Below are 14586 nucleotides of genomic sequence, written 5' to 3'. Positions count from 1 at the left end.
ACGTCGGTGTACTCGTGCGGCAACATTGCAACGAACATAATAGTCACTTTGTTTCCCGAGCGATGACAGAACGGCCCGATCCGTGTTGTGGCTTGTTGAGCGGAGTTGTATCCAAAGTTATATATAGCATAACCTGGCCTCAGTTACTCAAGTGCACATCAATGTACAGACAAAGAATATCCAAGTTATATAATAATAAGGGGCTTCCTCCATCTATTCTGTTGCAGAATGTGCGCAGCAGCGTGCCTGTGAGTAACACGGTTGTGTTCGAATACTGGGTCGAACAGCCTAGCTATAAATTCAGTTCCCCAGTTGGTAATTACTACGGAAGCGTCATGTCCCTGAGAACATCATTGCTTAAAAAAACCACGCTCCTTCAACTACGTCGCTTGCCTTCAGTGGTTTGGTAAGGGGTAAGAGAGGGGTTAGTTAAAACTATAATCGATCAACGCAAGCACCACATGTTGCGAATCGGCATGGAAGCTTCATTCGAACTTGGACAAACAGGGTTCCGTGTATTTCAGAGAGCGCAATGCTGTAACTTGGCATGAATATACGACTTCCCAAATTCATACACGACACACACGTCTAACTGTTGAAGCTAGGTGCCCCACCAAGCAAGTCATCCTGGAGGAATAAGTTTGTCACTCACCACACGAAGTAAGGCTAACGCGTAGCAAGCGTCCGTGTAAAAAGTGCGAAATTTCATATCGTCAAATTTTGCTTTAAAGCGGTAGTTTTCCGTGGTTGAAGTGTTTTACTCCGTAAATCAGAGGATAACGCTTGCGTAGGCTGTTATTTTGTCGACGGAGTCTTCTTAGCGCACGAGCTAAGAAGCACATTGAGAACAGGTAAACCTGGTGACAGCGCCGTAAGTGTCGAGCGCCCGGCCGACAGCTGAACATTGGTCAGCATTGGGAGGAAGGCAGGAGAAGGGAGACAAAGATGGCGGAAAAGGATAGGGAGAAAGATAATCTATGGAGCTGGCATCTCTGCTCCTAATGCCTGCTCTCCACCAATAAAATCTAAATTGCTGATGTCGATGGTAATTGCTGTCGGGACGTCTGCAACGATCGGTGCGAGGGCTGCCGGCATTCGGACGGTCAGTCGCAGCTCTTGCGGCACCGTGTCCACTTTTGTGCTTTACCCTAAGGCTATGTTTTTGCTTGTGAGGCGTGTCAACCGCGACACAAATTGTGAGTTCCCAATAATTTTTTTATAAGAAATGCACAAATCTCAATATTGTTTCAAGGCATTCTTGTTATAGGCTGTGAGGAAATTTACATTTACAACGACGCTGTTTTCGTCGGCCTTACGGCGGACGATTTCCTTAGTTAACTCACTAAGTAGTGAATAAAATAAATTTTCGCAACCAAAATTACATTTCACTGACATTAATTAAATTAATTATGCGGTTTTACGTGCCAAAACCACTTACTGATTACGAGGAACGTCGGAAATTTCAACCGGCTGGGGTTCCTTAACGTGTACTTAAATCTAAGTGCAGGGTGCTTTCACATTTCAGCGCCATCGAAATGCGGCCGCCGTGGTCAGCATTCGATCCCGCGACCTCGTGCTTAGCAGCCCAACGCTGGCATTAATAACCTTATGAGAGGCGCATTTCTTGGCTTGTAAATCTCCAGATAGGCAACTTATGTGCTCCTCAAACACAAAAAAATCACACTGGTATTGTCGAAGTATACTAAACACGTTTACTACATAAGCCTTCTACGTATTGTGCTCATTAGTCGTACAAATTCAGACTTGTGCACAACATGACCCGAAGGCAAGCACTGTCAATTGAAGAAGTGTGTCGGGCGTTGCGGAGGAGCAAAACTAGAACAAGCTAAAGGTGGGAACCACATATATCCTCCTCGACGCAGTGTATATAGGCAGGGTTCCTCTAAAGGGAAGAGGGGGGTAAGGCTGTTGGGCGAGGCAACGACCGAGGTTGTGTTAGCGGCGCGGGTGTAGGATTGAAGAGAAAAGTGTGTTATTCACACCGCTGTGGGTCATCAGCAGTGTGTTCTTTCGAGGAAGGGGCCTATAGGACGGGGGTGGGGAGATTACCTGCTCGGCTGGAGATCAGTGAGCTATCGTCTTTCTTAAAGAGAGAAAAGTAGCGGCAGAAAATAGTGGTTGTAGCAGATAATCCCCACCCCACCCCCCGTCATCCAGGCCCATTACGCCCACCCCCTCCCACACACACAAAAATACCCATGGCTGGCTGACACTCAGCCGTGTGAATAGCACACAATGGCATAAATATATAAATAAAAGAAAAAAAGACAGGAAAGAAAAACAATGCAAAATACTAAGCAACATATATAGCATATATATACATATATAGCAACATATATAGCAGTCCCAGAGAGATGAGACAGAGTTTCAGAGCAATTTTTAATAAGGCCATGAGGGTAGCCAAAACTGCGCCACTCATAATAGGAGGGGACTTCAACGCCCCACACCAATCTTGGGGTTACCGCTGGAGTAGTAAAAAAGGGGAAGGAATCTGGCATCTCGCCACGGATTTAGGCCTTTCTCTTATCACGGACCCAGCCTTTCCTACCAGGTGTGGCAGTTCCACGTGTAGGGACACTACCCCGGACTTATCCTTCACTTATAACTTACCCAGGGCAGACTGGATCAACTCTGGTACGGACCTAGGAAGCGACCATTATATACTACACATAATGGTGGAAACCACAGTGGGGGAGGTAAAGCATTTGACTTACATAGACTGGGATCACTTTAGAAAAATCAGGAAAGACAGAGCAGACACAGATAGAAATGGGCGCATCACACTACAAGAGTGGGTGGCTCAGCTTAGGGACGACTTGAATGCAGCAACTAAGGCTATAGAGACAGAGGAAGAGGTCGAACAAATTGATAGTAGATTGGCGCATTTGATCGAAGCCAAGCAATCGATTTTACAAAGATGGAAATCACAACGCCTAAACAGGAGACTTAGAAAACGAATTGCTCAGCTCAATAAGAATATAGAGGAACACGCACGATATTTGCAGAAACAAAAATGGGATGAGGTGTGTAAATGTGTAGACGGAAGGATAAAACGTGGAGGCAATTGGAGTCTGCTCAGGCATCTGCTCAACGAAAAAGGCACTAAATCGAATAGACGTACGGCAGTGGCGAAACTGGTACACCAGGAAAGTCAGACTGCAAGCGCAGAGAGCATAATGGAGCGATTGGCTACTAAATACTTGCCTCTCAGGAAAGAAGATCAGGATGTGAGTTATCCCGATTACTTAGGAGTAGAATGCAAATATATGGATCAGAAATTCACCGAAAGTGAGGTACGCACGGCACTGTATGAGCTGAATAGTAGGTCAGCAGCTGGCCCGGATGGCATCTCTAACAGATTGCTTAAGAATTTGGACGACGATTCAATAAAATATCTGACCACATACATTAATGACCTATGGAAAGATGGGGTATATCCAGAAGAATGGAGGACGGCCAGTACTATCTTAATACGAAAACCGGGCAAGCCACTCAACTTGGATAATCTGAGGCCAATTTCGTTAACATCATGTCTAGGGAAGACAATGGAACATGTCATATTGAACAGGTTAACGAAATATGTGGAGGACAATGACATCCTACCGTACAATCTGATTGGTTTCAGATCAGGCTTGTCCACACAAGATGCCATGTTGTTAATCAAACATCAACTGCTATTAGCTAAACCAAAAAACACTCGAGCTCTCTTGGGGTTGGATGTCGAAAAAGCTTTTGACAGATTTAGGCATAGAGCAATACTTGAAGTGATTTCCGAACTGGGACTGGGGAGAAAACTCTATGAAGTGGTCAAAACCTTTCTTGGCAATCGTTCAGCTCACCTTAGATTCGGAGATATTAAATCAAAGAAGATGGATCTCGGTGACAGAGGGACGCCACAAGGGTCGGTCTTGTCACCTATGCTTTTCAACCTGGCCATGTCAAAAGTGGCAAAGGGACTAAAAGGAATAGAGGGCATTCACTTTACCATTTATGCAGACGATGTGACTATGTGGACCGCTGAAGGAAGTATGAGACAGGCGGAAAGCAGACTTCAGAAGAGCATTTATGAGGTAGAGTCTATTTTAGAAGGCATGGGACTCAAATGCTCTGCTAATAAGTCTGAACTCCTTGTACTCAAGAACAGAAGAAAGGGCAGAAAACCGAGGGGATACGTTCCCGAGGAAGAACCCAGGTTAGTACTAACCACGAAGGCAGGCGAATCTATTAAGCAAGTAGAATCCATTAGAGTCTTAGGGTTATTTCTGGAGGCAAACGGGGCAAATGGAATAACAATACGACACATCACAAGCAAGACTGTGGAGGTAATAAGACTGCTAAGGAGAATCACTAACAGACACAGAGGGCTGGGAGAGGAGAGCGCCATGAGACTGGTCCACGCTTTCGCCTTGTGTCACTTCTCATATGTAGCTGGGATTCTCACTTGGACACAGACAGAGATAAACAAGTTGAACAGATTAATTAAAAGGCTAGTCAAAACAACAGTGGGGTTACCGATTAACACTCCGGATGACAAATTAATGAAACTGGGGCTCCACAACACAATAGCCGAGATAATTGAAGCTCAGCAAATTGCCCACAGAGAGAGGCTCTCTGGAACAAGGCCAGGTAGAGCAATACTAGAAGAGGTAGGATGGTGCCCAACCGAATCGAAAATTTCAGGTGAAGGCAAAATAGAACTAAAAGATAGCATAAGAGAGGTAATCAAGACGACTCCTTTCCCCAGAAATATGCACCCGGTGCACAACCTGGAAAGACGAAAGGCAAGGGCCAAAGCTCTCCTGCAAGAGATAGAACACGACAGAGAACATGCGGCATTTGTAGATGCTGCGTGGGTCAGAGGAAACAAAGCCTTTACGGCAGTAGTAGTAGATGCAGATGGTCTCACTCGGGACGCTATTACAATCATGACTAAAGACATGACAGTCGCGGAACAAGTAGCGATAGCATTGGCTTTAAGGAATAATAAGTGGACGAAGATTTACAGTGACTCTAAGATGGCCATTAGACATTTTACCAATGGCTTTGTAACCAAAAGGGCTGCCCAGCTGATCGGTGAGTTGGACAGCCAAGAGATCGAAATCCGCTGGTTTCCTGCGCACATGGGGTCTGTCGATCCATCTCGGAAGAATTTAAACGAGATGGCTAACGCAGCTGCACGAGGACTTACTATCCTTGCACTACGCGACCAGGACCTTAATAATATACAGGAGGAGAACAGGGACCAATTACTAACATATAATGAAATCACGAGGCATTATTACATGAACAGAAGGGAATTCCCAGTGCCACACACTAAGCTCAATAGAGCTCAAGCGGTGACTCTGAGATTGTTGCAAACAAGAACTTATCCAAGTGCAAACTTTATTAACAAGAGATATCCTGAGAGAGAGATACCAATCAATTGCGAGAAGTGTAATGACATCATTACTCTGGATCACATGCTTTGGCAGTGTCCTGTGACTTTCACAGACTGTGACAAGGAGAGAGATTGGTGGCAGCGAGTCCTGCACAGTGGAGGTCTTTTCGATCAAGTACAGGCCGTCCAGAAGGCCCATGATACGGCGGTAAGGTTAAACCTTACTGTCCCGACGTGGGAGCCGCCTGCGTCAACCTAAGGGTCGATCTTCAGGACATTAAATAAAGTTCATCATACCATACCATACTAAGCAACCAAATGAAAAATAACTAAGTGCTGTTGCTTTTACCTTAAAATTTAGCACATCTCGAGGGACATTCGGCCTTCGTATTGGCTAAGGATTCGTGTAGCTTTCGCAGTGCTGCAACCAGCCGGCTATTTTACTCTTTGGCGACGACGTCACATTCGTTACATCTGTTACAGGAAGTGAAGCGTGGACGCCGGCATAAAGCACTTCCGTTTTAATAAACGAAAAAAAAGGAAAGCGAGGAAATAAAATAAAACAAAACAAAACAAAACACTAAGCAACCCAATGAAAAATAACTAAGTGCTGTCGCATATAGCTTAAAATTTAGCATAGCGAATTGATTATAACGCTCTCTTTGAAACGCTTCTGCCTGTTCTATGTGCTATGTTTCTTCCTTTTCTTTCTTCCCGTTCGTTTTTCTTTTATTAACAATAATTAACCATATTATCATCATTTTCACAGCCTCACAGCTAACACAGCCTCGATCGTTGCCTCGCCCACCTGCCTTACCCCCTTCACATCTTTAGAACGATCCTATATACAATGTGCCGAGGAGGGAATATTTCGCCTTGAAAAAGAGAAGTCCACTTGTCGAAACGTTGGCTCTCACTTTTACCGTATGGTCGTTTTGCTAATTGTCTTAAATTTCTATCTCCCGCCTTCCCCGTGATTTCCCAGGCGTCAAGAATTGTGTTTTTCATCGGTCATTCTTACTAAGTAAATTTGTTAATATCCTTTCCTGAAACCTTCTCCGGAAGCATCAAACATTTTACAATGTGTGAAGGTAATTCCGTATTCGAGATAGCGCATCAATATGTTAATTAAAATAAATTCTGATGTTTTATTTTTGAAACGTTCGATATGATCATGAGGCACACCATACTGGGGGATTTCGGCTTAATTTTACCACCTGGGAATCGTTAACGCATCCTCAGTGCACGGCACACTGGCGTTCTTACATTTATCCCCCACCATAAACACGTTTCTTGGTTACCTGACTAAGCCTTCAGTACTCAACGCAGCTGGATAAGCAACCGTCCCTCTTCATGATAGACACTACTAGTGGCACGAAGGGACACTTCGATGGCTGAGTCATTAAATCCTCACGCTCTTTTCAACGTGTGTCTTTATGGTTTTGCGCTCCTTCGTGGCCACCTACTGTGGGTTCTGCAGTATTAAACTTGTTGTCTCCTCCGTGATGATTTTGTGTTGCGTCGATCGGCATTTGAACAACGTTCGCGGTTTACTTGATAGAGTCCTGAAAGCGATTAATAGAATCCAGACGCTCTCTGCTGTCTTTCAGTGGACAGGAATGCTCGGCGAACGTCGATTGATACGGGCACAGCTACAGCCTGGTAAATCCGCCTTGTCGGACAGTGAAATTATTCGTGAAATCGTCGCTGACGGAAACCTCAGTGAAGTATACGTACGCGATGATCGAGGTCAAGGAGCGGATACACTCCCGCATGTCGAGCAGGCCAGGCAGCTGCCAGCGAAGTCAGATACCTGACACCTTCGACTCCAGGACCTCCGAAAATTTGTGCCATGCATGGATCAGTGCATTCACCGTGGCCCTTAGCAGTGCGTCGATCAGCTACTGCCATAGCGCATGCGCGACAGTGCGTCACGTGCGAGCGCTGTGTTGCTTCGTGATAGCGCAAACTCATGTCATTCTCTCTCGTACCCCCAAAATGTAAGTCAACATGCTGCCCATCTGCCAAGCAAGCGCTCGATGTATTCTGGGGCACTATAACGCAAAACTATTCCAAACTTTTCTATTCCAATACTGCGATCAGCCCACCGCGATTGGTCAAAAACTTTTTTGGACCAACCCCACTTCACCTGTCTGTCACGCGACGTCACGAAAACCGCGATAGCTCCCCATCTGATATGACGTGTACACACTGATTATGCATAATTTGACCGAACAAAACAAAAATAGTTATTTTTGATTCAACGCCTTTTTTTTCATTAGCCCTCGGCTATTGGTCAAAAGGTTTCAGGCTGCACCCACTTCACCTGCCTGTCACGCGACGTCTAAAATAGCAAAAGCTTACCGCGTGAACGTGACGCGTACGCGTTAAAGATGCATTCATATGCTGAACAAAACTGATTTTTTTTTCTAAATAGCCGCAGGCTGCCCCGTACCGAAAGGAATGAAAAATGGCTGTCGCCAATCGCTCCGGCACTGGCTACTTGCCCCTGCCGGAGAGCATGGCTTTATTTCCGTGTAATAAAACTTTTTCTGTGGCCGTGTAACATTTTCGAGAACTTTCGGTACGTTTACGACTTCGTTCTTCCAACTCTTTTTTGCTGAGGATCCGTTTCAACGTCATTTTTAAGCTTCCTTTGCATGCCGCCACGATTGTCGACGAGCCACCGCAAGTTAGGTAAGAGAAAGCGGACCAATCGCAGACGCCGGCCCCACCCTCTTCATCCGCTTATCGATATTCAGTGCAGTGGCTCGGCCCCATCGAATCCCTCTCCATTTGAGCATGATTCTCTCCTCTTGTGAGCCAATTAGATTACCCAAGCCGCTCTGTGCAGGCAATGTTATTCATTTTTAAAGCAAACAAAAGTGACCTCCTATAAATGAAGAGAGCGTTTGATTAGCCTGTTCAGACAATGCTGCGGGTTACCGCCAGATGCTTGCGTCGACGGTTACGCAAATTTGACGTCAGGAGATTGGAATAAAGACATATTAGAATAGTTTTATGTTATACGGCCCCCGGGTCTAGCCTGTCCGGCGTGAGAAAGGACATGTTCTATCCCCACATTCACCCCGCCAAATTGCGCCGAAAACTGCCAGTGAAGCAGGCACTGTCTATTTCCTCATAAGCGTCGAAGTGAAAGGTGCCTGGTAAGCGAGGATGCTGAATGCTCGACCATGAAAGACCGACATTTGCTATTTATTCATTACGCCTCCCTTTCGACACAGAAATTCAAGAGATGTAAAGAAGGAGCTAATTTCCGGCAGGCTGCGAGTGAAACAAAGGTGGAAGTATCCTGTGAGGAGGTGGATGTGCACCCAGGATAGATTTACTGCTGTGCGCTGCAGTTCACAAAATCAAGCGGTAGATTCCCGCATCTCTATCAGTGACATTGCGATGAAGCCAAACAAAAGATAACGCTGCGACAAAAATATATATATTGTCACGTGGTCGTGATGTTAAAAACACAGTAGCAATACTGTGAAAGGCAAAGCTAGCTTTTATTGGGCGAACCTGTGCCCACAAAGCAGGCTACACTTAAAACACAACGAGAGCGGCTAACGCAGTCAGCGATCGTCGAAAATCTGATCAGCGGGTCAAGCGCATCGGCTTTTAAACATCGATCGTCGAATGTTCCAGAGTAATCGACGGAACCCGCGTGCCTTCCACGAAGTTCTACATTATTCGCGTCGTGCACACATGCGATCGGATTACACAAGGTTCGGTTACAGACAGCGCATGGAAGGATCGATAACGTTCGAGAAACTTCCGATACATGCAGGTGCGTCCTGCGCTGTGCGATAACATTTGTAAGGCGCTGAAACGCGTCGCCCGATAAAGAAAAACAAGTGCACGTGTCAATATAAATTTTCATTAGAGAACAAACGCGCCAACTTCGTTTTCAGCGGCGAGTCCTGTGCGTGATGCTTTTTGTTGCGTTCAGCAATATAATTAAACTCGTGAATATGATCCATCGCATTAAAGCGTAGGCGATTGTGTACACGTCCCTATCGCAGCATGCTAACATGTGGCCAAAAGACATTGCATGTGATAATTGTGATTTTATCACAGGCCTTCTAGACTAAACAGCCTAAAACTGGCAGGCTAAGGGCACTCAAAGAAATGATATGGTATTTATTGAGACAGCACAGTACGCTCACGCTACGGGAAAATAGCAACAACCCACGGTCTTACTTGGAAATTAAATGTTATTGCGGAAGACAGCAACTTGGCCGCTAGAAATACCAACGAAAGAGCAAATAATGGTGTTTCAAAAACCAGGTTCGGCTAGTCACTTAAGTTAGTCAGCAATATTCGAAATATTGAAGTAGCATAGCTGTACCAAACTATACAAACGAGTACCAAGTAGATGCAAGACGAAAATCCACTCTGGAAGCGTTAACCATGCTTATTAATCGAAAGCTATTATTGGGCCTGACAACCTAAAGTTGACTGTTTCTCGCGTCATTGAGTTTAGGGGAAATTAAAATAGACTCTTCAAAAGGATGAAGCACTTCTCCATATCACGCTAGTTTCTTTCAACTGAATGTCTTCGTTACTACAACTAGAAGCATCCAGTGTGCCAGACGCCGAATAAAGAAACTGAATTCTTAGGATAAAGAAAATTCAAGACAGTCGTGTAGCTTCGGATGACAATCTACGAACTTACCCACGGCTGCCATGGCTCCTTTGGGCAGATCGCCGACATCGACGCAACGCCCCCGCCAGTACGCACAAAGAACGGCCTGTTCAGCTGTGAAGCAACCATCAGCATAGGCACAGCCTATCTCACCCATAGAATGGCCGACTAGGCCATCTGGTCGAACTCCTACTGCGAAGAGCAAATCCACGAGTGCCACCTGTTGCGAAACATGAATACAGACGCTAGTCATCATACCATTGTCAGTATTAGGCAGCTAGCAACAATGACAGCATGTGGCCTTAGTCGCTCCCAATGTGAACTCTGACAACTTCAGCTACTGCCTTCTAAGCAGCGGAGTGCCTCCATAATAGTCAATAATACTCTAGCAATAACCAAAGTTGCATGAAAAAGTTGTAGAAATGTAGCCCAGAAAAATGTGTATAGCGAACATACTCTACTCAAGTAATCAGAAACCTGCATACGAGTGTTTCATAAAGAGAATAAAATCGCTTGGTCTTATTGAATACCGAATACGTTTTCCTTACGTGAGAAAACTGTTTGGTGTGTGCGAAATCTTACGCCTCTGCATTGCATTTTTAGCGGTGATACTTTATCACGCACTACTGATGGCCGTGTTATAAAGCTGAAGGTCGCATTGCCTTTTAGAAATAGCACAATTTACTTTAGTTTTCCCGGTTAACATTGCGTGAAAGTATTTTAATGTTATTGTGGAGCACATAATAGTCCATCACATTGGTAGCAAAGTAAAAAAAAATCAGGCTGGCAATTTTTTCTTTAATTATGGGGTCTTACGTGCCGAAACCACCTTCTGAATATTAGGCACGCCGTAGTGGGCGACTCCGGAAATTTTGATCGCCTGGGGTTCCTTAACGTGCACCTAAATCAAAGTACACGGATGTTTTCGCATTTTGCACCCATCGAAATGCGGCCGCCGTGGCCAGGATTACTGGCAATTTCATGCCACTGCAATATACATATTTGTTTCCTGAACATGCTCATTGAACAAAGAGGAAGCAAAATATGCTGTCCTAGTACCTGAACTGCGACTATCGATGCAAAAGCGGCCGCCGTGGTCTCTTCCTCCCTCTGTGAAGTCACCAAGTCGATGAGGTCAATGCCAAACTGTCTGAGGACCTGGTGCGATCGTTTGATGGAGCACGCAAAGACATCAAAGTCCATCATCTCCCGCGCCATGCTTTGCCACTGGCATCCCATTCCAGTGAAAACAAACCACAGGGGCCGCTTTTTTGTAGGAGCATCTTCGGCTACCTTCAATACTTCTTTCTCGGAGCCATCCTCGGGAACCAAGACGTAGCCTCGAAATGGAACCTGAGCGACATCTGGCTGGCCTACGAGATTCAGGAGAGCGTACGCGGAGTCCGGGTACGGTCCTTCGGCCTCGACGCAGTCCATCGCCCGCTGCAATCGTAGCCGAAATATTTGACGCAGAGATGTAAATTTGCGCAACTAAGTTGTCAATGATTCGAAATTTTAACCACAAGAAATGCAGGCTAATGAGTGAGCAGCATGTTGAACACGGGAAATTGCACTAACAGAGTACATGATTTCTTGGGGTTACATCACTGGTTGAAGTTTCGTCTGACTCTACTCATTGTTGCGCGCATCATTAACAGAAAAATAGCTACACGTTTGATACGGTATAAAATATCAAGAAGCCTCGAAGTATGTGTCTTTGTCTACGTCAACACAATCTTCTGCAGTTATCACTCATTCTTAATTATCAAGACTGCCCTTCGGGCTAGTTGGAGCATTGAATTAGTGCTTATGCAAAATATTGCACAAAAGAAACAGACAACGATGAAAAAGCATGTCACGAGCACTGTACCTTTCACAGAGAAAACAAGCGTGAATGATTCGTTTGGTATCCTGCCGAGCACGGATAATCCAGAAACACTGTCGAGCCTGTGCCATGGTGCTGGTAACACCATGGCAAGACCATCGCAACAATTAAAATGTCGCAACAATAAATATTACCTTTATAAATGTATCTCAGAATTATAAGGCACAATAATTAATGAACGAAAGTAAATACAATAAATTTTGCCTATTCTATATTTTAGTGGAATAGTATGAGCACACGAGTACAGACCGATGGACAGAATCTATCGCACACAAAACAGTCTTTCGTTTTGTGCTGCATTAAGCTTATTGCCCTCTTGTGCTCTGTCATAAATATATACAAGTGTTATTTATATTTAGGTCGAACGCTTCCATTTAGTAAAGGTAGAATTCGTATCATCACGATTTTCTGCTGCGACAGTTTGATCAAAGTACACGAATGGCGATGAAAATGTTCACCAGTGGACCAAAAGGTCAGAAGTTGAAATGTAAATGCGCACGGGATGTGCATTTAGGAAAACAAGGCAAGAAAGATGACAATGGGGCACCCCTTTCTTCACACACTCGGAGAGGCAGAAAGCACCTACCGGAGACTATATTTTTCAGAAGTGTTGCCACCTGTGCAGCACCTTCGAATGACTGCTTCAAATTTGAAAATTTAAAGGCAAAGCAACTAAAAATGCAAGAAAGTCTGACTTCAAGACAGGCTTGTGGAGCGGCTCATAACGTCACATTTTGCAGAGGGCAAAAATTAAACAGTGCTGAAATGGTTAAAAATTTACCTATTTATTGGGCAACCTTCTGCGGGCAAAACATGCAATACTAAAAGTCCAGCAATTTCACCTAGCAGAGCTATCAGTCATCAATCCTAATTTACCTGTCATTATTGAACTGCAAGTGATAAGAAGTGCGGTACTCATCGCTGTTGTCACAAAGCAGACAGCAGGGATTGCGGTACGTCGGAGTGGCTGGACAGTCCACTGAAACTGTTTCTGTTTTTCCCAGGTTCGTGCAAACTTTGGCCTCGAACGTTTTTGTTCTCCCGCGTCTTTGCGACGCACCCGCTACTGCAGACTTACTTATTTGTGTTTCGTTGGCTGCATTAGTGCAGTTTCTGAGCTAATTGTTCGTGAGAGATGAATTCCACTTACCCATGGCCAACAAAGACTCCTGGTTTATCTGTACAAATGCTACTGTGCCGGAAGCATCAAATGTTGTTTTCTTCGAGTGTCGACATAAATTGCAGAATGGTAAATCTACTGGTCTTAGTGCCACTGCAATCGGGGATATGTCAGGTGCGCAGACAGAGTATTGGAACTGGGTATCATGACAAAAATAATTATCAAAGAAGCCGGTTCCGGAAACCATAAAATATTTGGGTATCCAACTGAGTTTAATAAGCAGAAAGCTGGACATGCTGAAATCAATTGGCGAGACCATACAGAATATTGAAGCGTTCGTTAAGCTGCTCTCACACAAATATCACTAAGCCTTCCGCACCAAGATGCAAAATGCCGAGGAAATACATGGCGCGTAGCTAGAATTAAGACGCAAAATTATGGAAACTATCTGTCGGGGCTTCAGCAAGAAATAGATGAGCTGGCATTGCGAAGCAATACGGTGAATTTAGGATTTCGCGACAGTCCTCTAATTCTCAATGAAATTCTCATGACTAAAGTCAACGAGGTCGCACGTGTTCTGGGCACTCCTAGATTCGCAGAACATGGGGATGCTTAAATACACAGAATGCCGCCAATATCAAATAAGATCTCAAGGGTCGTAATTCGCTTCAAGGTTCAAAAAATATGGGAAATCTGGCTTGAGAGGCAAGAAAAATTGAGAGACCCGAAAGATTATCGCTTACTTTTTTGAAATCTTACCGAGGGAAGCACAGCATCGCTATCCGCGGCTCGCGAGTGTAGCCGAACGTTAGGCTTTTATTTTGTGTGGCATGAGAGTGGCAGGATCCGTTTTCGGATGAACACTGACATGCCCGTTATACAAGCAAAGTTAATCGAAGATCTTCGTACAATTGCCGCGTCGGCAGATTATAGCTGCCAAGAGTGCAAGTGAAACCTGTCTTCACGATGAGTGTCCAGTACGGCAAGCCAGAAAACCTTGTCACTGCCCAGGAATATCACCATAACTTATTGAAATGTTTTTCCCTGAACTTTCAGTTCGCGGCGAATAGGGCATCTGAGCTCGATCGCTTGTTCTCGCATTTCTACTTTGACTTTATTTTATCATGTTACCCGAAACTTGGTATACTCGTAATTTAACCATTATACACTTGCTTTCATACGATACTTTTTATTTACACTGGACCAGTAGACATGATAGTGAAGTATCGCTGTTATTAGACAAATACTTATGGGAGAGGTTATTGATAGCTTTATAGAATTACCAATGATTACGAAGTCCTTACCTCTGAAACAAGGTATTTAATTATTTTCAACATATACCAGACTACTGATGGACATTACGCTTCTTTCTCTAGATTTTCTAGAAACCTTGATTTGCAACGTTGCCACCATTCATGTGGCATTGTGCCGCGAGGAAATTTCAATGTTGATATTCTTCTAGACACACCGAACTCGCATTTCATGCGGTCTGTTGTCCCGTCTTGCGGCCTTATCGATATCCTAAA

General features: G+C 44.6%; 1 protein-coding gene across 1 annotated transcript in view; it reads right to left on the bottom strand.

Moving 5' to 3' along the window:
- Nucleotides 1–14586, bottom strand: part of LOC126524359 (fatty acid synthase-like) — a 200540-nt gene that overhangs the window by 90498 nt on the left and 95456 nt on the right. Inside the window, exons 7-8 of the mRNA XM_055067264.2 lie at nucleotides 11115–11498; nucleotides 10086–10275 (exon numbers count right to left, since the gene is read on the bottom strand). Of these exons, the coding sequence (XP_054923239.2) occupies nucleotides 10086–10275; nucleotides 11115–11498 (574 nt within the window). The remainder of the gene's footprint in view (nucleotides 1–10085; nucleotides 10276–11114; nucleotides 11499–14586) is intronic.

The sequence above is a fragment of the Dermacentor andersoni genome, chromosome 3 (assembly GCF_023375885.2).
Source record: "Dermacentor andersoni chromosome 3, qqDerAnde1_hic_scaffold, whole genome shotgun sequence".
Taxonomy (NCBI): Eukaryota; Metazoa; Arthropoda; class Arachnida; order Ixodida; family Ixodidae; genus Dermacentor; species Dermacentor andersoni.
The sequence above is the reverse complement of the archived record's forward strand: the minus strand, read 5'-3'. Positions and strand labels throughout refer to the sequence as shown.